Source organism: Diachasmimorpha longicaudata, chromosome 6 (genome assembly GCF_034640455.1).
Source record: "Diachasmimorpha longicaudata isolate KC_UGA_2023 chromosome 6, iyDiaLong2, whole genome shotgun sequence".
Taxonomy (NCBI): domain Eukaryota; kingdom Metazoa; phylum Arthropoda; class Insecta; order Hymenoptera; family Braconidae; genus Diachasmimorpha; species Diachasmimorpha longicaudata.
The window spans coordinates 7,153,529-7,176,536 of record NC_087230.1 but is presented as its reverse complement, the minus strand read 5'-3'; the positions used below and the strand labels follow the sequence as shown (position 1 = coordinate 7,176,536).

At 40.5% G+C, this 23,008-nt stretch overlaps 3 protein-coding genes across 5 annotated transcripts; 1 reads left to right on the top strand and 2 right to left on the bottom strand.

Moving 5' to 3' along the window:
* Positions 1 to 241: 241 nt before the first annotated feature.
* On the bottom strand, positions 242 to 9,946 carry LOC135163335 (homeobox protein Nkx-2.5-like). Of its 2 annotated transcripts, none has more exons than XM_064122691.1 (4): positions 9,649 to 9,946; positions 3,485 to 3,597; positions 2,910 to 3,137; positions 242 to 1,361 (listed from the first exon to the last, which is right to left on the bottom strand). In XM_064122691.1, exons 1-4 carry the CDS (start codon positions 9,786 to 9,788, stop codon positions 793 to 795), a joined length of 1,050 nt encoding a protein of 349 aa, XP_063978761.1. In that variant the 5' UTR covers positions 9,789 to 9,946; the 3' UTR covers positions 242 to 792. The 2 variants fall into 2 exon arrangements, with proteins under 2 accessions (XP_063978761.1, XP_063978762.1); XM_064122692.1 differs by lacking the exon at positions 9,649 to 9,946 and adding an exon at positions 4,591 to 5,106.
* A 1,631-nt stretch (positions 9,947 to 11,577) lies between these two features.
* LOC135164144 (Golgi resident protein GCP60) lies at positions 11,578 to 15,047 on the top strand. The gene is made up of 4 exons (XM_064124231.1): positions 11,578 to 11,895; positions 12,291 to 12,810; positions 12,886 to 13,441; positions 13,642 to 15,047. Exons 1-4 carry the CDS (start codon positions 11,718 to 11,720, stop codon positions 13,807 to 13,809), a joined length of 1,422 nt encoding a protein of 473 aa, XP_063980301.1. The 5' UTR covers positions 11,578 to 11,717; the 3' UTR covers positions 13,810 to 15,047.
* On the bottom strand, positions 14,417 to 22,207 carry LOC135164143 (transmembrane protein 151 homolog). 2 transcript variants are annotated; one of them, XM_064124229.1, is made up of 7 exons: positions 21,786 to 22,207; positions 21,554 to 21,685; positions 21,368 to 21,448; positions 20,980 to 21,207; positions 20,149 to 20,352; positions 18,051 to 19,180; positions 14,417 to 17,791 (listed from the first exon to the last, which is right to left on the bottom strand). In XM_064124229.1, exons 1-7 carry the CDS (start codon positions 21,804 to 21,806, stop codon positions 17,329 to 17,331), a joined length of 2,259 nt encoding a protein of 752 aa, XP_063980299.1. In that variant the 5' UTR covers positions 21,807 to 22,207; the 3' UTR covers positions 14,417 to 17,328. The 2 variants fall into 2 exon arrangements, with proteins under 2 accessions (XP_063980299.1, XP_063980300.1); XM_064124230.1 differs by lacking the exon at positions 21,786 to 22,207 and having other exon boundaries at positions 21,508 to 21,557.
* Positions 22,208 to 23,008: the final 801 nt, after the last annotated feature.

Sequence of the window (23,008 nt, the reverse complement as noted above, 5' to 3'; positions counted from 1 at the left end):
TCTATATGACATATTGGGAGGTCGGAGGGGTGAGATAAAGCAGGATTCACTAGCAGGATAATTCAATAAAAATTACAGGACATTTGGGAGGTAATTTTCTACGAATATTTCTCGTCGTGTTCCCAAAACGTAGGAAAAACTTAAAAAAACTATCATTTTTTCAAGAATATCATTGTTCCACTGCAATAATTTCTCTCCGTACATACTACGACAAAGAATCAATAAAAAAGTCCAGCATTCCTTCGTACATACGCTTTCCTTGCGGTTATATATTATATTTCACTATTATCATACATAATGTACATATATACAACCTGCTACAATAAATACTTATCGTGATATAAGGTAACGAGAATTGCGAACATCACCATAAAACTCTGGATCAAAAAGTCCAACTTTTCAATCATCCTAAACCTAATATTTCCATCTAACCACATAACGAAAAATTGTCGCAATCTCCCCTTTGATATAATACGCATGGTTTTCTTCGTTCCACTCTCACAATTTTTTTTTTTTCCGTGACTTGCTACACGTGCTTTCAAGTTGATTAACAAAAAAGCAGCTCAATCTCAGCGTTATCAGACAGATATAAAAATCCTATCATTTTTGTACTAATAAAACGATTACGCAATTTTACAAGTCGTGAAGGAGGAGAGGAAGGGGAAGAGGGAAATTGTGGAGTGTTGGATAGATAATCTGACGATGATATTACGAATACAATACTTATGTCACTGATGATGAACATCCACTTGCACCGATTGTGATTGTATCTTTGATATAAACAACTGAATTTCACCACCAGTAGGGCTTTTGCATGTACGGAGCAGCCATGGATACTTGTCCACTGGCAGCACTGGGATACGTTGATTCAATTAACTTCGATTGACAAGGTTTACCATCTCTGACGAGAACAGGAACAGCCACTCTTCTGGGTGAACAACCACTGCCACCAGCTTCTACTCGTTCATTCTGGGCGCGTTTCGTCTTGTACCTGTGATTTTGAAACCATATCTTCACCTGAGTGGGTGTCAGACAGATGATGGAAGCCAAGTGTTCTCTCTCTGGTGCACTGAGGTACCTCTGCTGTCTGAATCGTCTCTCCAGCTCGTACGTCTGTGCTTTTGAGAATAAAACTCGTCGCTTTCTCTGCTTCTTACTACAGTGGGAAGAGTCGTTGGGGTCGTGTGATCGCTTGTCATCGTTTCTATCATCAGACTGATGCTCCTCGATCTCCTCGAAGTCCTGCTCCTCTTCTTTTGATGATTCATTTCCATTGTCTTGGTGCGAGGGGAATGACAGGTCGGATATTGTCGGACTTGTTGAGTCTGGCTGCTGCTGTTGACTTTGTTGCTGCGGATGAACTGCAAAAATTAAAAACAATTTTCAAGGTCACTCTTATTCGTTTTGATTTGCAGACAAGGGGAAACTTGAAATATTTGTGAGTGTTGGTAATGTCTCTAAGTATTCGCGAGAGCATTTGCAAATGATCTTGCGACTAATAAGTATTTTTTAATGCAGGGAATGCACTCATTAAGAAATGATTTGAGTGCAAGACAAAACGATGAAGCCAGCCTCCTGCAGATTCATGATTCGACTGAAGAAAAAATCCCGTAAAATATGGATAAAACTGATGTTGCTGATCTCCACAGAACATAAACTCGCCATGAAACTATCCCATGAAGTTTATCAGCAACGAAGAAAATCGTTGAGAAAGCAAATGCTCTCGTAACAGAGTTGATCATATAACAACACAATATGCCATTGTATCACTTGATAGATACCAAAAAGGGGAGTAAGAATGCAGGGAGGAATTGGAGGGTGTGAATAAACCCCGTTGAACGCCCGTATCCCGTCTTGGTGGCACCCCACGAGATCAACCATATCATTTTCATGGGAGATTAGATCCCTCGAATACCCTCCCTGATCCCTGTGATTTCAATTAGCAAGTGATACGATTCTCAGTGAAAAAAAAATACAATGATTGTTTTCACAAAGGATTAAAGTACAGATTTCCATTAAAATCTGAATGACGAGTGACATCATCAACTTCTCCAGCCGTAGAAGCATCAATTTGATTCTTGTTTTTCATGGGATATTTTTACCTGACGATTTAGGACTATCGAATATCCCTGAATTCTTATGGGAAGGCGAAAAAAAAAATATGGTGGATGATATAATGGATCATCGATGTCCAGCCCCTCTATTACATGCCAACTATGAGCGGTGAACTACAACTACACAACACCCTGACTGAAGTAACCACGACAATGTGAATTTTGGGCGTGACAATTTCAATTCATAATGGGAGAGGGGAAACAGGGGGAGAATAAAAAGCATTTCAGTATATACATCTTGTGTATGGTTTGCATCTGTCCCAGGGGTGACATCTGTCTAGTCGATGGCCAATCGTCCAACGAGGATGGTAGAGGGCTTTTATAGGACCATTAGATCCTGCTTAGGCGAGGAGAGAACCAATTGTAGGGTGTTAAATAAATAAGGGTTTCTGAAATACAGAGGGATGGAACGGGGCTTTATAACCGTGTTTCGTTTATGGAGCTCAATATCGAGAGTTTATACTCAACGGACAAGCTATAATTCGGATATTTCATTAGGAAAAGGGATCGAGGGAAATCGAGAAAGGCAAAGTTACTGCCGTAGACCGAATTATTATTTTATTGTTGTTAAAGAATGTTCTGGTTTATTACTTGAAAAGAATGACCTGCAAGCATTAGGGCTTATCTTTTTCAATCTCACAAGATATAAATACTTGCGATTCCCGAATGAGTTAAGAATTGGGTTCATATTTTCGGTCGGGTCTGAAGAAGTCTCAGGTAGCATTACCAGAAAATAATTAGGGACTAATGGTTATTTAATGAGATTTCAGGGAGATACTTATGACGAAGACTTACCGGTCATTTCAGCAAGGGTTTGCGGCATAGCCACCGGCAGGATTGGACCCGTCGGCCAACCCAGGAGGCCAGGCGGTGGTAATGTCGGGGGTGGTGGTGGTGGAGGTGGCGGTAGACTCCCTCGGAGATTACCGTGGAGGGATGGTTGCAGCATCGCTGTCGTGTGTTCTAGAAGCTGCTGGTACGCTGACGGTAGTTCACCAGGAGATGGGAGGGCTGTTGGTGTTCCTGGAGATGTCAAATTGGGGATACAGAGGTCTGATTACGATGCGATAACCTTTTTATCAAAAAAAATCAGTCAAATGGGTCTTTGAACGTCTTTTCGATATTATTACTCTTATCGGAGCGATTTTTCTCGATTCAGGACGAAGTTTTCAGGAAATATTTCTTCCCTTTGCAACAATTGTCTTCTGGAGCGCGAGTTCTGGTCTACAATTGTGATAACAAATGCTGGCGGTGAGCGTTGAATTTTTTATTTTCAATTCTCGTCTCAGATAAATGCTTTCCCGGAATAAATGAGTGTTCGATGCGCCTTAAGAATGAAAAGTATTTGTATAAATAGGGATTAAACTCACCATTACTATCGTCGGTTGCCGTTGGCTTCGCCTCGTTCAGCTCCAAAATATCACTAATGTGAAAACCCGAACTAGTTCTCGATGCAACTGGCATTTTCATGCTCTCCAGCAGTCTGTAAAATAAACAAAATTGAAAAGAGATTAATTAGGACAGCTCAAACTCATGAATAGGCAGGATTTGAGCTTGACAAGGGGGAATGTAGTCGGGAAGCCATCGACTCGCGCAAGTGGCTTTTGAAAAACCGATTAAAACCAGACGAGTTTTCGTTTTTCCCTTAAGTACTTAGCGACGTTGGCAATAGACCACCCGTGGGACAAATCCATTGTCCAGGTAAGAATAAACCTGCCAAGATTGAAGGAAAGCATCCGGAAACCTGCAAATCCAGGATGCAATGGTGCTTCTTGGGATTGTAAGCCCGGCGATCCATTATCAGGGCACGTAGGGCAGAGTATCAAAACATTTAGTTGTTTAGGCTTTTAGAAAATGGTCGCTTCTTGGAGATGAGAGGAGGTGCTTCGAGGTTTTTTTACGGGGAATCGTTGATCAAGCGCTAATTCACGTGTCAATAAATTCGTGTTATTTTTCATCATTCACTGGGTTCGGCTTTTTTGAACTTTGAAGCGCTTCCGTGGGACAATTTATAGGCATCGAAATCACCGTACGTTTTGTTGGAGATGGTCGTTTTATTATTTATATAGTGGAAATACTCCGGCTCGAACGGGTGCTAAGGTGAAATAATTTTGTTTGAGGAGTTTCGACGAGAGAATAACACACCAGGGAAATTTATACTTTGAAGAATACATGTAAAATATGTATGAACTACATACTTTTGTTTATTCATATCCGTGAAAAATGAATCGAACTGCCCCAAGTACTATATTATTTAAAAAAATTAGAAATAATTTTTTTCCTACATTTCGGCTCATTGCGACGCCCCGATAATTTACCGCATAAACGTAATGCAAGAGGACATTTCCCCAGAACGTTACACTGAAATTATTTCACCTTTTCCCGATTTTTGATTAATTGAAAAAAGAACTGAATTTGCGATTACGAAATTTGTCGGAGGAATTTATCCCCTTGACGCGATTGATCGATTAATTACCTTGCATTCAGTAGTTGGCTGTACCACACATGATTAAGCAGATTCGGCGGATAAGTCAGCAAGGACCAAGGAAGAATTTTGCCCTTATCCTCCATGTTGCACTGGGTTATTTATTCTATCACTGTCAATGCATAATCCACGGGTCAATGTTGCTCACTAAGTGCTCTCGCCAATTGCAAAAAATAATCACGAGAGTCACGTTCAACAAATTCACAAGGACTCATTCACTCAAATCTAAAAAAATCCTGTTGTTCACGTTATTTTTATCACATGAGAGACTATGAATCACTAATTAACAGTTTCAACACAATTGTTTCCCTCCTCCAATTAAAAATCCGTTGTTTCGAGAGTTCTGATGGTCGATACTACCGCTAAAGCACTTCCGAAAAATTTCTTTTGATTGAAATCTCGTGATTGCAACCGTCGCATTCAGTCTCTCCTGATTGTCTATCTCTTTTTTTTTCTTCACTCACGATAAGTTGAGGACCCGTCTTGTAGTTTTTCGAGTGTCCTCGACGAGCACTTGACGGGTAGTGTGTTCCTACCATCGTCCCGCTTTGCTCTTCGAGCACCCTCGAGTACTCCAGAGGGGGCGGATACCCCTCCAAGGGCGGGTTTTTCATTCCCCTACTCTCGCAAAGTGGAATCGCTCACTTGAGGAAATTTTTCGATCCCTCGTGCTGGTGTTTGCTAGCGCCAACCACCGGTATATTACCACCGGTTATTTTACCCAAGGGGTGGAGTCACGTGGCTGGTGAAACTGGGCGCGGCTCTTACAGGGGTGGCGATTTCCGACGTACACTGGAGGGGGATCTCCACCAATCAGCGATCACCATCGATCAAAGGCTTTTTACCCGGTTCTCCACGACACACTTTATGTCGAGTGTTAATGCGAAAGGGCATTAACGCCGCACTTTTGTACCTTCGACCTCGTTTTTTATGGATGTACTGGGGCGACGGATTTTTCAAGCAACGGCATTATGGGGTTAATTGGAAAATTCACCGGTTATGAAAAAAGTTTTCACATTTTTGGCCGCCAACGGAGGGACGAGGGTTTATGTGGTGTATTGAGTACATATTTTCTTTGCCAAACTCACATTTTCCGATTATTTTGTCGATTTATTAAATTTCATAAATCGTCGACAGTTTTATTTTCCACATAAATTTTTCTCATAACAATGAAAATTATTTCTGTTGAAATTCCACCTGAAATATCCTCGAAGAAATGTTCAACTCGTTTTCCCAATTTCCCGTTGGTTTCACTCATCAAACCCATGAATATTAATACCACCGTTCTCCACCTCTTTTTCACACGTCCAGTCAAAGAAATTTTCTCACCCCCAATTCCCACATTGAGATTTTACTCCACGTGAAGTGAACAGGAATTTTTATTACCCCCATTGACAAGTTACGATACTTCTTCAATCGTTTACCCTCAATTTTCATAGCATCAAGAAGGTGAAAAGTTTCCTACCGGCGTTTCCGGTTATCCCGCGGGGCTTCACTTCCATTGTTACCCTCGCTTTTCCTCCCCTCTACCATTCTCCTGTATAAAAGTCAAAAAGTACGGAAGGGGGCGTATAAGGGTCCCATTGTGCTCGACTGGTAGTCATATAGTTGAGGATTCTTCACTTCCCCGCCGACAAAATCTTGACCTCTGCATTTACAAATCCCGTCGTCTAGTGTCACCAAAACGCATCATTTCGATTTACCGTTTTTTGTTATATTTTTTTTTCCCGCCTCAAACGGGGGATTCGGATCAGATGTTCGGGATAAAAATGGGCAGATGCCCATTAAACTAATTTATTTCGCTAAGCATATGTTAAACTGAAGATCCTTCAACATTCATCTTCACATCTGCATCAAAAAAAAAACTTTCCGTTGTGTTTATCAACATGAAGTGCATAAAATAATTATTACTATCATTTTATGAAATTAATTTATTTAATTTACAATTACCGGGGGCTTTGGGAGGTACTTTAAACCGTGTCGCCGACCAGTGGCAACAGTACTAGAGCCCAAATGGAATACGATAGTGACAAGAAGGAGTCACCAGCACGCAAACTTAGGATCGAGTATCAGAAACTATCGTGTGCTCTTATCCATGAAAAAACACGACATCTAATCGGGTTAGAATCAGGTTCGAGTCATAAAAGAGCCGAAAATTGGCTTTTTTTTTCTTCAGTTTGTTCTCAATACTTCTTCTTCTCTTGTTTAACTTCCTCCAGCTTTGCAACCCCTCCATCCTTGGCGTCTTGACGCCGTGGGAGCGCTGGGGGCCGAGGGGGGGTGAAAGCACTGAGGGTGGTACCAACGTTAAACCAAGAAAGAGAAAGAGGAATAAACTAGCAAGGGATTCGCAGCAATCGAGGCAACATTTGTCCAGGTCCCACGACTGTTTGGCGATAGCTGTGCCAACTCGTTTCCAGCACGCAAGCCAATTTGTCTGTGTCTCATTGTTTTAAGACTCGCGATAGGGACATTCAAGTTTTTCGCAGGATTGCGGAGCCAACTCGCGATCTTAACGCGAGGTTTTTCTTTATTTTTTCATCTTTGATAATTTTGAGAGAGAGAGAGAGAGAGAGGAGGGAGATAAGCGGGAGGGATATTCCTTCACTTGAGGATAAATAATTAGTCACGCGGAACCTGATAGTTCTAAATATTAATTGATACATTAATCGACGAATTTTTATCTCGTTGAAGACGAAAATATTTTGTTTTTGATTGGGAAAATTTGTGCAGAGGTAAATATTATGGAAAAATAGTGGAACGATTCGAACAAATTGCGTCACAGTTCCGTAATATTTTTCTTAACGACATTTCTCTCCTGAAGTACGAAACAGCAGTAATTTTCATTGAATATGTCTTTCAGTGGGTAAAATTCGTAAATATCTATAAACAATTGCTGGAATAAAATTGCTGGTGGCATTGGGCCCACAGCGAGGAGGAGAGGGAAATAACAGACGAGACATTCCGTCTGCCTTTCCAATAAATATCATGGAGTCCCCTCAGAAGCACTTGACACTTGAAATATTTTCATTTACAGTTAAGGAATTGAGAATTGTGGGAGGCATGAGAATGGAGGTGCACTCAGGTGTACACTGGGCCCGACAATCTGGAAAACGTGTCCAAAGTGAATGGGCATTTACCCATTGCCAGTTATTCCAACTACTTCCACCCTCCATTAACATGACAATATGAGTACCTGTCGGTTTTTCCGGTCTCTCCAAGGGCCCTTGTCCCACGGCAATTCGTACCGGGGGCCGAATTTTGTGGAGGTGGAGGGGGGGTCAGGTGTGAAGAGGAGAGGGACAGATTGAGGATCAGTACAGTACGGCCACCACCTGAGGTACTGGTACCTTCTTGAAGTTTTAAGCGTCTTGCAGCAGGTCCAACTTTATTCTATTTATTGCCGAAACGTGCTTGCGCACCGATTTCCACAAATTTTCTGGCATCCGCCTAACCACTTGAGCCCATCGGGCCCTATTCATACCTGGTCCGATTGTGTACCTGCAGAATTTTACCAGCACTCGATCCTCCACTCATAATTTTTTTTTGCATGCTCGGAATAGGGAGATTATAAATCGGGGATCGACAGAGGTACTCAAGAAAGAAAAAATCGGTAATTATTTATTTTATTGGGGGCCATGGCGACAGTGTGGATTCCTCAAAATTACCGTACATTGTCAACCCGGAAAATCATGCTCACTTGAAACCCCAGAGCCCGACATTGATTTTACAGCTTTATCCACTTCTTGTAAATATGATTCACTTCTCAAATATTTAAAGTCCTATTTTTACATTTTGGGAGTACGGTAACAATTTAATACACTTCATGTAGATGTTTTTAAGCTCGGAAAATGTCTGCAAAATGCTATTGCGATTTAGATATTTGTTTTTGTTGTAATTTTCTTGTAAGTTCGTCCCGCACGTTTCTAATCGTGAATTTTTCCTTTTTTTAAACATCTTGTATCGTTGGAGATACGATATCAGGTCCGATCGTCCGTGAAAAAGGCAGAGAAAAAACAAGTATTCGAGCCTGAAGAAAATGTGAATGGAAAAATGCGAAGGTGACTGGCGGAGAGGATGTCACAGATTGTGAGAAAAATTGTATTTCGAGTATTGGGAGTCCTCTCGTTTCATTCATAATGCTGGACAATGGGCCCCGAGGGTGGGCCTTCGAGTCCAGTGAATGAACGTAGTAAGTTTCGTAGTACTACGTAGTAGCATCCACCCCGGGGACTCTCGAGGGCCTCTTTTTTGGACACTGGTAGTTTTTTTTCGTTTGAATGAAAGAATATCTCTCTCTAACCTTGCACTTCACATTTTCGGGGGTCCGACGTGACCCGAAGTTTGTGCGGCTAGTTTAGAGTATGAACGTCACCGGCTTTCGCCTGTCTAACGTTTAAGAAGCGTTTAAGAAGTTATTTCAAAATAGCCACAGGTTTTTTGGAACCAAACGCCGGATGTGGAAGGGACAATGCGGGGGGAAATTTTTTTTTTTTGAATTGCAGAGTGCAAATGTTAAGATTCGAGGGACTTTTGTTCATCATTCTCGAGGAGTTTAGGGTCATGAATCAGGTCTTCCGGTGAATGTTACAATATTTTTTTTACAAATTCTGCGGCACCGTAAGAGCTGAGAATTTTTAAAAAAGTCGTAATAACGAAATTTACAAAATTTACAAAAATAATTGTGAAATATAAAATTAAATTAAAAGATTAACAAAAAGATTGAATAAATGTTCCGTCAGCATTAAAAAAAAAAATTCTATTAAATTCTTTCGCGCGGGGGTTATCAGATCAAAATTTTTCCTTCAATTTCGCTTGATATATTCGGATTGAAGGTTACACACTCGATTGGCAAATGGGCCTCGATCAACCGGAATTTAAACGTGTAAACCGAACAGGTGGCAAGAGGAACACCAGGGATGTTTCGAGTAGTGTAACAAGGCGTACCACTCCCGGGAGGATTACAAACACACCCTGCACGCATGTAACATCCGGTTAATTTAGGAATTTTTTATATCCAAGGGTAAGGAATAATTATTTCGAGCTCACCTGTAGTCATCCTCATTGGAGACGTAGTCAGGAGGGATAAGGTGCCAGGACGAGTCGTAGCAGTCGTCATATCCTGCCGCCATCCTCTGGAACTTCGCCTGGTTGTCCGGAAAATATTGATAATTGTTCCCGCCAATCATCGAATTAATTTCGATTAGTATTTCTACTTTTTCATTTATTTAGTCAGGTTCCGGCGACCATTCAGCCGAGCGGGGAATTTTGGATTGAAACTGCAATTTTGTACCGATGATGACATTAAAACTCACGACGCATCTAGTACGGCACTGACTGTCCTGATTATACATTTACCAGTTATATATTCTATCGAAAATATGGCTACCTGATAGGCGCTCAGGTAACGTTATCAGGTAATGATAACATCCCCATAGAGATTAGTTTCGACTACCGATCTGTCGATTTCTAACTCAAAATTTCGCCAATGTCGTATTTTCACGTCATAATGGATAAATAATATTTTCTCCTTATTGCGATAATGTCTAGAAAATTTCGCAGGAAGTTTCACTGATAATTTTCCTAATCTCTGTGAATGATTGTTTTCAATGAATGTTTCAAACAGAAAATATTCTACAGAAAAAATCAGTGAAATGTGATTTTTCTGTAGAACTTATTCTATTGAAATATTTTCTATAAAGATTCCTGGCGAAATTCCAAGTTTCTCGCTAAAAAGTTTAAATATTTTCTACTGGAAATTTAACAAACTGAAATAAAAAAAATATACACCTGTGTTTCTGTACCAAAATACTCGAAATTCATCTTCATTGATTGTAAAATCGGCGATTCAATTTCCGATTCGTTAATTACACTCAAAAACCCTCGAGATGAAGTGTCCGAGGCTTAAACTAAAGTACTCGTCCAACAAGACTCGATAGTTTCATCTGTCCCCCGATAGAATCTCCGCCAAATTGATAATGAAAAACGCCAAAAAGAGAAAAATAGTTGGAATCCAGAATAAATTCTTATTTTCCGAAATTCTTGATGACAAAAACTCGTCCAATCAGTCCTTCATCTCACTAAGCGTACAAGTCGAGATCGCACAGATATAAAAATCAATCATCAGTCCATCGCGATGCCCCAGTTTTTCAAATTCAGCAAAATAAATGGAAAAAGAAGTTGACGCTCATAGTGTCCCTCCCTACACGCGTTTAACATTTACTTCGATTTGATAATGGCTCGGGTGGGTACAATCTCACGGCTTTCGTATGCAAACTCTGTACATTACTCTGTAATACCATCGCCAAAGTTATAGATGCATGAGGTCTGTAATAGAGACATGAACATGTGGCCCTAATCAGCTAGATTATCAGTCCTCCTCGATAACATCAATTTTTTCGGCTCAATAGAATCGTTCACCTAATCAACACATTGACATCTAAAACGATAAAGAAATAACAAAAAAAAGAATAAATAAAAAACTCAGCTTTGAAAAATGTCACGGCAAATATTTACGTTAATCGGATTTCTAAAATAAAAATGTCCTTCGATGAAGAGCAAAAATATAATTCTTTAAAAAAGCTCAAGGTCATCAGCCTATATTACCGACAGAATATGTGATACGATTACGTGTCAATGTATTTTTTTAGTCATTTGATTAACCGATTCATTGTATTTTTTTTCCTATTCCCTTAAACTTATTATATTTATACATAATTCAATACTAAATGACTCAAGTTTTTCCCAAGTTCTTTATCGGTCGCTAGAACTTGAGAATAATCACCCAAATAATAATTTTATTCGTACGGCTGCTAGATAAACAACCCAGAGTCACCTACATATATTTACTAGCCGCGCCCTGACTTTCCCATCGCCGATAAACCGTTGCCCAGAACCGATGAGCTTATTTCCGCTCGGTAAAGCAGAATTTGCACGCTTACCAACATGAGGCACGTGGTTTCGTACCCCCTCGCCACGTATGAAGACAGACTATCCCACCTCCTCACTTCCTCAGTACCAAAATGCCCACCTCAGTAATCAGATGCAGTTGACTGTCTGACAACACAATAAATTGTGCAAATAAATAAATAAATCATTGACAATCGTATCGCCCGCAAATGGCGTCGACAGAGAGTGAAATAGTGGCTGTGACCGGGGATATTGATAAATTAACAGTGTCCAATAGCCAGTCAACAGTGAAAACTAATGTTCCACCTGACACCCTGGGATTTCAGCCACATCTCTCGGGATTTGAGATCCGCGAGCTCTACAAAATAGCCCTGAATTTTTACAAAGGTAAGTCCATAGCAGTACTATTCCAGCAAGCCTAGTTTATTCAACCCTCACACTATTGATGACATTTCACCTTGTTATTATTATTCTGACATTGGGGGGGGGGGGAGGGGGCTGTTGGATTTATGAATAATTCAGTGAATCACTGTGTATGTCTCGTCAATATCTGCGCCGCGAGGAGACCTAGGGCTAAATGACACCAAGAGCGGTATCGTGAGCAACAATAGGTGGGGGTGGGGAAGGTGATATGAATCGCATTTTTCATAATTAATAGATCAAAATGTGTGGTGGGAAATTTATCGTTTTTCCGGAGCACTCCCCCCCAAGCTTTAAAGCTAGACTTGATTGATTTCAATTGGACAGACTGTCGAGCCATAAAATTGTTAATTAATTTCCAGAGAAAGAAGGTAAAGCAGTGCATTTGTCTTACGAGGACAAGTTGAAATTGGTAGCATTTACCCAGCAAGCGACTCATGGCAAATGTACACCGGATAATTCACCAGAACTGGGGGTGTTGGATGTCATTGGGAAGGACAGACGATTGGCATGGCAGAACTTGGGGGACATAACGAGGGAGGAAGCGATGGAGGGGTTCATTATTTTGCTGGACAAACTGTGTCCCCTGTTCAGAACAGTAGTCGAAGCACAGAAGCGAAACATCGAGGAGCAAGAGCGTCGGAAAAAGGAGGAGGAAATCAAGAGGATCGAGGAGGAGAAGAGGCAGAGAGAACTTGAGGAGGAGAAGAAGAGGGAGGAGGAGGAGCTGCAGAAGAGGGAGCATCAGAGGAGGCAGATTCAGGAGGCTCTCAATCAGCAGACTTATCATCAGTTCAAGGCTTATGCAGAACAGCAGTATCCTGGCAATCCTGAGCAACAGGGAGTGCTGATCAGGCAGTTGCAGGAGCAACATTATCACAGGTATAGTTGATTCAGTTGTGGATTAATCGAGTAATTCATTGGTTTGCTCAAATTAATTTGTCAATCTGTGGACAGGTATATGCAACAGTTGCACCAGAATCGACTGATGATTGAGGAAACTAACGAGAGTGAGAAGAAGGAGATCGATGAGACTGATGAGGAGGAGAAGAAGTCTGAGGGTAAGGAGGAGGAGGTCAATGAGGAGAAGAAGGACAAGGGACGGAGTGAGGAGGAGGATGACTCGGATGGTGAGCCCGATTGGCCACCCATTGAAACACCCAAGATGTGGACCAGACCAGGCGTCGAAGAGTTCAAGGACACCATCAAGAGGGAGGCTGGAGATGCTGTCATTAGGGTGGGACATGGGGAGACTGTCACTGTGAGGGTGCCCACTCATGAGGACGGTGCCTTCCTCTTTTGGGAATTTGCTACTGATGGGTATGACATAGGATTTGGGGTTTATTTTGAGTGGTCCAAGCCTGAAACCAATCAGGTGTCTGTGCACATTAGCGAGTCAGAGGATGAAGATGATGAGGATGATTATGCTGGCGAGGACCTGGAGACCGGAGTCAATGGAGAGTGCAATCCTGAGGAGAAACCTAGCTCACCGCAGATCAGTGTTATTGTGCCAGTGAGTTATTACAAATTTATTCATTTTTATTCTTTATTTTTTTATAATCATTTCTGATTTATATTTTATAATTGGAGACGAAATATTGATCGAATGTAGAAGTTTAGAAAACCGTATTTCATTTAAGACATGATAATTCAGGTTTTTGTTGCTTTAATTCTTTTTTTGCTGATTTTGAACATTTTACTTTTTGATTTCAGGTTTATCGACGAGACTCACAAGAAGAAGTTTATGCAGGTAGCCACCAGTATCCAGGTGAAGGTGTTTACCTACTAAAATTCGATAATTCATACTCTCTATGGCGAAGTAAAACTCTGTACTACCGAGTTTACTACACACGACCTGGTTTCACGGATAATCCGTCTTAACCCATTGACTGATGTGTCTGCCGACATTAACCCCTGGCCAGAGACCATATTCACGCGTTTTATCCTAGTCCGGCTGTTGAAGAGTCCCAAGAGAGAGAGAGAAAAACCCGAAAAAAAATTATAAGACACAATTACGTGAGAAATAGTTTATTTATTACAAGGACAACACTTAGATAGGAGCATCCGATTTTATTTGGAGGAACAAACTGCGAGTATGCACAATTTTTTCCCATTTTTTGTCACTTTAAACGATGTACGATCTCATCGATGTGTGTTTAGTATGTCTGTTAGCATACAAATTAAAAAATAAACAGAAAAATATGTAACGTTGATTAACTGTAAACAACACGTGGCACACGACCTCCACGTCAGTAGTAAAGCATTGACATGATACTACTCCGGAGAAATGTTGTATTTTGTTAAATTCCTAATTATGTCGTCACCCTAATCGACACGCAAGTCATTTGCATTATTCAGTGTCTATTGAACGGCCCAGAAAATACTGAAAAAATTACTGCTGCCATTGACATCTGAAGTAAATTAAAAAGTTAGACGATTAATCAATCAATTTTCTCATTGTACAATCCGATAAATTATTCCAAATGTATTTTCTTATTTTTTTTATTGAGAATCACGACTTTTGACTCTAGAAGAGACATCCAAATGTGTCGACTATTTATTTTTTGTTGAATGAGAGAACTTGAAAGAACATTTTCTATTTCAATTATACTACAACTTGTCCGATAAATCCCAGACAGTACTATTTAATTATCCAATGAATAATTGTGATCAGTCTTCAATTTTTGCGAATGATTCCGACGTGTAAAAAATCAATTTTTTACCAAACTATAATTTTTTTTGCGGACCTGGCACTTTACCATGATCTTATTTATTTTGCATTAAGTTCTCGCTTTACTACTGACTTATCTCTGTATATTTTGTGGTGTTATACGTAAATTATACTGTTTGTACTGCGATAATTGGCAACGAGCTCTCTCACCGAATTAAAGCAGGTGGAATTACCCAAATCAGTGTCCAAGATCGAGCTTGAATTGATAATAAAAATCCATTCAAAATCGATGTCAATAAATACTGTGTGCCTCAATAGAATTCAAGGTAACCAATGCATTGAATTAATCCACATATTATTTGTAACCATCAACCATTTGTCTTTATTTCGTACGGCAATATAATGCAGTTTATGTATAATAATCACAATAATGTTAAATTACTATAAATGAGTACAATTACTTTGGCCCTCGCCGCGATTACCTTCACTGAATAATTCTCGTCATAATTTAAACATTTTTACGTACACGATGCACATTGCTCCCAACTTAACGCAGAGCGACCAATGAATTACCCTTTCAAGCACTTGCAAGTTACATCCTAAAAATGCTGTAAATATTTTGAACTAGTTTCTCTTCTTAATATAAATTCAAATTAAATTTTTTTTTTCGTTCGTTTTTGTTGCATTTTTTTTCATTAATTACAAGAGCACTTTTTCAAGACGGCATGAGTTTATGCGATGACTAAATATCATTTTCGTAGATTTCTTAATTAATTTTGTTTGTGCAATGATCTTACGTGGTTATAAAAATTTTACCATTCTTTGAATCATCGAATTTTCTTTTAGTTAATCGTTATTTGTGGATTGTCTGACATAGACCGTGTTGATGAGGGCTATTGATGCGATTGGCTGGAAGGGTTATATAACTACATTTTTTTTCAAATTTTTTTTGGCTGGCAGGAGGGCGATGGAGCGCTGGAGGCGAGCTCGAGTGACCGAATACTTACAAAATTATTCTGATAAATTAAATTTTGCCTGATAAATAAATTATTCAACGATGGGACCTCGAAATTAATTGATGATTTTGTAAATGGCCCAGGGTGAATTGAGAGACTAATTCACAATGGCTTTAAAAATAAATCAGCATTGACATTTCCAAATCAATTGGTGATTTTGCAAATGTGCCCAGACTCCTGGAGAATTTAATCTCACGACATTGCACTAGAGCTCTGACATTTCCCTTCAGCTGCAAAAATAATCGCCCCGAAATGTCGGAATTCACCTCCAGCCCCTCTACCACGTTCCCCCAGAGCAATCTCAACTTCAATAATTCCAGATAGCTCAACAGAAATAGTCGACCACTGGCTGGCCAGTACAATTCAGTCCCTCGGCATCCAACAACACGCCTCTCCTCGTTCTAATATTTATAGCTATTCTGGCAGTTTGGAAAGACTTCATTGTTCAAGCGCGAAACCAAAAAAATATTCCACTGGTTTCATCCACCAAATGACTTAACAATTATCTCATTAATTTGCTTAAAATGCACGTTTACCAGTCGATTAATTTATGCTAAAATTTCAGCGTATTTATCACATATTTGAAGAGCCCTAGTAAATATTACAACAATATCGTTTAATGGCTTTGGTATGCGATTCATTACCCAGCGTTAAGCATCAAAATTGACGGTAGGAATACGGAATTTATTCATGTAAATGTATCATTGCGCGTGTTTAATTCTGTTGAGTGCTTATGGTACATGTACTTATGATTCATTAAACTATTTTGGTTGATTCGTTACTCGAAAATACACGTATAAGCGTTTAAAATTACATGTACAACAAATATATAGTTATGTATTTTTTTTTCTCGTCTCCCTTCATCAATTTAGTTTATATACATGTATATTCATAATAAATGTCGTTAACTTTCATTATCGCTTACGTTTATCATTTAATACTTGAGCTAGTGCACGATACGCGATAATGATTTAGACAATTCAATAGCCAGTATTTCAAATCGAAGTCATTGTAGTCTGTATTTCTTTTAATTTGTGCAGTCGACATTTACGAAAGCTGTCGACGGCTGACCAAATTCGTTGAATCTTCCCTCAACTTAAGAATATTTTTTGTTATCGCGCATCGTGCATTATTTGATTTAAAAGGCATTTATTTTTGCGACTCTCGTGAGTTTTATTAATCTTAAGGAAGAAGTATCAAATAAGGAAGGATGGATTCTAACGCTGAGAAATTTGTGGCGGCAGTGAACTGGTGACAAACTTTTTAACGAAAGGAAGATCTTGGCTCGTTTTGTGGGAGCTTTCTGCAATATTCGCTCACACATTGTGATTGAAGAGATATCATTAAAATCTATTAGTAAAGCTAGAAATATTACTGGAAAGCTTTAAGGGGACTTGGGGAAGGACACGAAGATAAAAATTCTCAGGAGGAAGAACTTTTCAGTAGAAGACATTTTTAGAGAGCTTTGTTCTGTGAAAAACAAATTTGTTGACAAAATGATCAATTGACTTGTGCATCTTGATATTCCCATGGAAAGAATTATTTTTTTTAATTTCCAAAGGGAACAAACTCAAATTACCGTTAATTTCACCTACAAAAACGTACATAAAAATTTGGAAAATTTAAATAAATAAATAAAATTAAGTTTTCACCACTTCACTGCGAATTTCGTTGCTTGAATTATGTTTACAAGAAGACTTATTACGCGTATTGTTACAACGACGTCTCCATATTAATATTCATCCGTCTGGAGGAACCAAATTCAGTTCTCTCGTCCGTGAAGCTTCGCCTCAAAGTTCGGTCGTGTTGACTTGGCTTTGATCTTCTCTCGGTAAGGGAACGGGTCAAGCCGGAGGATGAAGCGCCTGCTACAAAGCAACGTGCGGTACTTTCAGTCTGCTGGCTCCTATTATTATCCCCCGATGTTGTGAAAAATCGCAAGTACTCGGGCTCTATGCTCATTGTGCGTTGATGCACGAATCTCTTACTCCTGCGACGATGGGGCGGAAGGTGAGGGGTTGGTTCGCACTCCGCCAGGACAGTCAGAGATCTGCCGAGTTTTTTCAAAGTTGCTGGGGGTGAATTCATTGCCTCGCGGTCGCGGTGCCTCTGGGTACCCGCGAATGGATCGTTTGGTCTACAAACTTCGTGAATTGGACTTGCAAATATCAAAGTTCTGGAAGTAAAAATATTCAAAGTTAACTGAATGATTTTCCCTCATTCCCTCTTGTACCAAATTCGTCGAAGACTTTCGTGGGTTTTACCAATTTTCCCAGCAACTTTTTTATAATTTATTTCGTCGTTTCAAGGAAAAAAAATCTAGTTAAAAATTCTAGTAGAAAAGATCAAGATCCAGTCGGGCATCTACTATATGATTAGTATACTACATAAAATGCTCATTAAACAAAACCCCAAAGATTAAAAATAAAATTTACCTATTAGGATTCTCCCTCCGTCCCTCTGCACTACCCCCTCCCCCCCTGAAGCAATTCTCCCTCACAAAAACGAGGCTCCCAGTCTCCCTCTTGTCTCCAGCCACGAGATTCTTGAACTCCTCAGTAGTCACCAGGGTGTACCTCCTCCTATTCTGCTTGAGAATGGATTTAAGACAGAAGTAAGTCTTGGACTCTGTCATCCTCTTCTCTGAGCCATGAGTCCTCCCACTGGTCACTCCACTGACACCAGCCCTCTCCCCACCGTCGGTCTCCCTCCTCTTGGGTATGGCCCCCCTTCCCCCATCGCCAGGAACAACAACCGTGGAACAACAACCCTCTTCACTCTCCAAAATATTCTCCAAACTTCTTCCATTAATTCTCAAAAATTGTAGACTATTACCCCTCAATAAATCACAAGAATTTGTCTTCAAATTTGGCTCAGAAATATCTCTAGTTATCAGTGAATTATCTAAATTATCAATACGACTATTGGAGGCACTGCAGACACCACAGTTGCGTAATTCCGTGGTGGATTGACCCCTCAAGCTGGTGCATTCTGTCTCCTCGGGGAGTGTTGCCTGATGGCAGGAGCAGTTGCAGGTGATGGGCTGGGGCTCTAGGACAGCGAAGAGGCTCTCATTGGTGATACTACGTCCCACTGAGCAGGCAATTTCGTGAACTCCCTCAGTATTTCGAGGGCGTTCGTACAGCAGTGCCTCGGAATAGCTGGGTACAAGTACTCCGGTCTCGTTCGTTCCCTGCTCTGATGCTGATGATGCTGATGATGGTGGACCCGCTGGCTCCATTAGCAGGGCTTCGCTGTAGCTCGGAGCCAGCATGTACGAGCCTGGTGCACTCAACTGGCTCGAGGAGGTGTGAATAGGCTCACCACTCGTTGGGGTATCATAATTGACACCGAATAATTTTGTTATCTGGTAATCAGCGTGCTGAGTTTTGCACTCAATGATTATACGCAGGGGCCAGCTCAGGAGTAGAGCACTCAGGCACCAGTAAACGTAGGAATTTGTGAACCAGGGACGTCCGAAAACAGCTACCAGTGTTGTGGAAGCGTTGAAATTGCAACCAAGATCCAGACCTTCCCTCATTTCCATGTAATCGTCCCTCAGTTCCTGTTAATGATTAATGGAATCTCTTGAAAGGACAGGGGGTGGCGAGACATTGCAGCGTGCACTTCGAGATTGTGATCTTTCCGGTGAAATCTTTGCATTAAGAGGGCATTGCAGCGGAATTTCTGGGATTTTTAGGGGTTCGTTCACCGGGATGAAAGCGGAAAGGCCTATTTCAGGGGATTTATCGAGATTTTTTTGAATGACCGAGTGTATTCGGAAAGTGAATGGGGACAGAAGTTTGATTATAAATTGTAAAGGCCTCTGATAAATCACACGAAAGCTCGTGCGTTATAGTAGACCTGATCAATACGCGAGGAGAACGTTCAGGTAAAAATATGTTCAAAACGTAATTTGCGAGAGAAGGAAAATTCAATAAAAAGAGGGTGCCGGAACTGGGATTTTACGATTTAAAAAAAAATTGTGCGGTCTCCCGCAATGAGGGAAAATGTCTAGCAAATTTATGTTACGAGTGTTGGAAAATATTTCCACCGACGGGCTGAGGAAAATTCTCATGAAAAATTTCGACCGAGTTGTGATGAAAAGTCGCGTTTACACCTGAATTTTTCTGAAAAAAAAATTCCCTCGACGGATTCCAGGACATTCATACAAAACCGGTCAATAGTCAAATAGAATTGAACCATTTCTCCGTTCACGTATGGAACTAACAAGCAATATCGATTCAATCGTTAATTTTAATTTGCATTCCATTCGGCTGATTGCACTCTATTGATCCTAATCAATTAAAACATGACTGTTGCTAATTTAAATATCCTGCAAAATCGATTCCATCTCGCGAATTAAGTGCGAGACATTAATCAGCCAGAAAAGGCCCAGATCGTTCAACCTAAATGAATTCTGGTGGCCAATGCTCTGGAAGGTCGAAAAATCATCGAGCGATTTGTAAAAAAACGGGAAAATAATTAATCCCATAGGTTTGTTATATTTTGAGAATAAAAAAAAATATTTACCTGCTCAGCAAAGAAGCGAGATCTCGCCTCCTCGAACTCTGTCGCCGATCGCATATTGGAGAAAGCGAAACCCTTGCTCAGGGTTATCTTTGTTATCGGGATCTTGGCGTCCAGGGTCAGCTCTTTGCTTATGTCCTTGACACCGCAGTAATCGTAGAAATAAAATGATGTCGCCGCATTTGTATTTACACGCTCGTAGTAAACCTAGGGAGTGAAAGTGATGGCGATGTTTTAGGGGCCAGTAAATTGTGGTTGATCTGAAATTCTATTTGATGGAGTTTCTGGGGTGAGATAGAGTTCTAAGAAGGGGGAGAGTGTACATTGAATGGAGGAGTTATTTTTTTTACGTTTATGGAGGGGAAGAGCGAGCGTTACATGTAGATTATTTTGATAATATCCACGAGAGAAAGGGCTCTAGAGATTATTTAAACACGTGTTTTATGGAGAATTTTACGGGCTGTGGAAGTGCTTCCCTAATGCTTTTCACCCCGGCCCATGCTTTTTAGGAATGAACTCAGAGGGGGAGGTTTCGATTTTGTTGTGGATAAAAATAAAAATAGTACAGATTAATTCATAAATACTTCTATCTATTGAGGTTTGATAAAAAATGTCAAGAAACCTTTTTAGAATCAATTTCGTGACCTATGAAACATATTCATATTCGTATTTCCATATTTTTTTTCGTAATTTTGTAAGGATAATTTGTTCGTAGAACAATTTATGTTTAACATTCTACGCAAAGAAATGTCCAGTAATTTTTACTGAAAATTGCCTTCAATCAATCGACAATTACCGTCTGATTAGGCCAGTGCTGTATCCACTTAAATTTACCTGAGTCGTTGTATAATTATCCCCATTCCTGTATCTCGTAATTTGTCGTTTCCTCCTGACATAGTGATAAGAAACAGCCTTCCACCAGATAGTGGGCTTCACCAATCGCAATCCGGACAATTTCGCTAAGACATCATCCTGTCTCTCGCGATGCATCAAATCGATTCTGATTGGTGAATGATAACACTCGACAAGATAAACCAGGTACAGTATGCCCATAAAAGCCATCTAAACAATCACCCACCAATTATTCATTACCCCAATCCCACTGATAGAGAAAAAATCTTGCCCCTCGAATATTCACTAATTCCAGAAAAATTTCCCTGGCATTAGCACGTCTTACAAAACCATTAACATATCGAATTATCAATTTTCAAATTAAACTCACAGGAATGTAGATGTAGCCGTCGTCGCAGGGTGACACGTGTCTGGTCGACTTGAGCGGTATCTTGGAAAAATTGATGACAATCTACCAGAAAATAAACTGCATAAATTACCACTCAAAACCCCTTGATTCCGCTTAATTACCCGTAATCATCCCCCTCGAGGTAACGAACGCCATTGGAGTACACACCTTTGTGACATTAGCACACCTGCACCACGTGACCGCAGCTAAGCAGCCGTAAATCAGGACCGAGAGGACGAGGCACTTGCAATTTGCCTCTTTCTGGAGGGCACCGCAGAAAGTTTGCGAAATGGGTCGTTGCTGCATTGGAAAAAGAAAAAGAACAAGAGCCCAGGAATAATGATAAAAAAATAATGACCATCCACGAATAAACATTCTCCCCTGTCCCATCATTACTCACCTCCTCACTATCCCGATTCATCTTGCAAATATCCCCCGACTCCTCCAATTATTTTTCATTTGCAAAAAAGTGTATCACAAAAGACCTATTCATCAAGACTGACTATAATGAGAGGGCTCGAATCACCGGGATGACTCGACTCCCCCGCAAAGCAACAAACTCCTCGTCCAGCATGACACGTATGAAAGATTAAATTGCCGGAGAATCACAAAGACACCAAAGGACACTTTAAGCGAACCCCTACAATTCCGAGTTTAGATTAATATTTGCACAATCTTCGGGCTGAGCTGACTGAATGACTCGGCTTTTTATTCAAATTTAAAGGGCAAGAGTCGAATAGAAGACCAGCGACTAATTGAGATTGAAATGCTAAAGACGAGTGGGGACGAGGGTGGACACTGTACCATCCACCCTCCGAGAGCGTTTAGGGGTGACTGCCAACTGGTGTCGCCTCCTCGGCGCCCCGACGCCGGCATACGAGCCGTTTCACATAGTTCAGCTCGTGTTTTCATCCCCCACCACAACTGGACCTCACCAGGGGATGACGAGGGTGTACTAATCGGGGCACTAACATCGCCTGCGGCTGTGCTTGACAACTGGCTGATTATGGAGAGTGGAAAAAAATCATCAATGCAATGCCCGTCGATTTTTAAATCAATCGAGGCCGAGGGGAGAGGACTTCATGCCACTGTGACCCAGACGACTGGACGCTGTGGACATCTATCGACCTGTCTATAGCCAGTTTACATTTTCTGGTTCGATTGGTGGATAATTCTTTTGATGGGAGGTTTGTGGACATTACACGATTCACGGTATGGTTATTACGGGTTTCGTTGGAATTAACTTGATGGAGGGGTGGTCCAGCGTTGGTCAATATTATCCTGGACGAGAAAATTCTCTGAAAAAATCTGTAAAACCTTTTTATTGGAAATTTTAATGAGGAAACGAGAATTATCCCCACTATTTCTCGGAAACCTCTACAAACTTCACCTCATCAGCGAGAATTTGTTGCTCCGCGTGGATTAAAAAATAAATATTGACGTATTTTCAGGAGAATGATTTTTCCAACCCCTCCAATCAATTCCAAAATTTTCTGTTCTTTTTACAAATAAATCAGTACAGAGCATTGACTGATGCATTATCGTCTAGACTAAAGCTGTTGAAGCTCTGGTGGCCCGAGATACACCAGGAGGACCTTCTCCCTCATTCATCAATTCAAATGA

Bases quoted from the DNA above. Each gene is read 5' to 3' on its own strand.
- LOC135163335 (XM_064122691.1), bottom strand. From the start codon at position 9,788: ATGATTGGCGGGAACAATTATCAATATTTTCCGGACAACCAGGCGAAG. The intron at 3,598-9,648 runs GTGAGCTCGAAA...TTTATTTTACAG, and splicing joins TCCAATGAGGATGACTACAG to ACTGCTGGAGAGCATGAAAA. The intron at 3,138-3,484 runs GTGAGTTTAATC...TGACATCTCCAG, and splicing joins GGCAACCGACGATAGTAATG to GAACACCAACAGCCCTCCCA.
- LOC135164144 (XM_064124231.1), top strand. From the start codon at position 11,718: ATGGCGTCGACAGAGAGTGAAATAGTGGCTGTGACCGGGGATATTGAT. The intron at 11,896-12,290 runs GTAAGTCCATAG...ATTAATTTCCAG, and splicing joins AGCCCTGAATTTTTACAAAG to AGAAAGAAGGTAAAGCAGTG. The intron at 12,811-12,885 runs GTATAGTTGATT...ATCTGTGGACAG, and splicing joins CAGGAGCAACATTATCACAG to GTATATGCAACAGTTGCACC.
- LOC135164143 (XM_064124229.1), bottom strand. From the start codon at position 21,806: ATGAATCGGGATAGTGAGGAG. The intron at 21,449-21,553 runs GTGTGTACTCCA...ATTTTCTGGTAG, and splicing joins GGTGTGCTAATGTCACAAAG to ATTGTCATCAATTTTTCCAA. The intron at 17,792-18,050 runs GTAAATTTTATT...TTTTACTTCCAG, and splicing joins CGGAGGGAGAATCCTAATAG to AACTTTGATATTTGCAAGTC.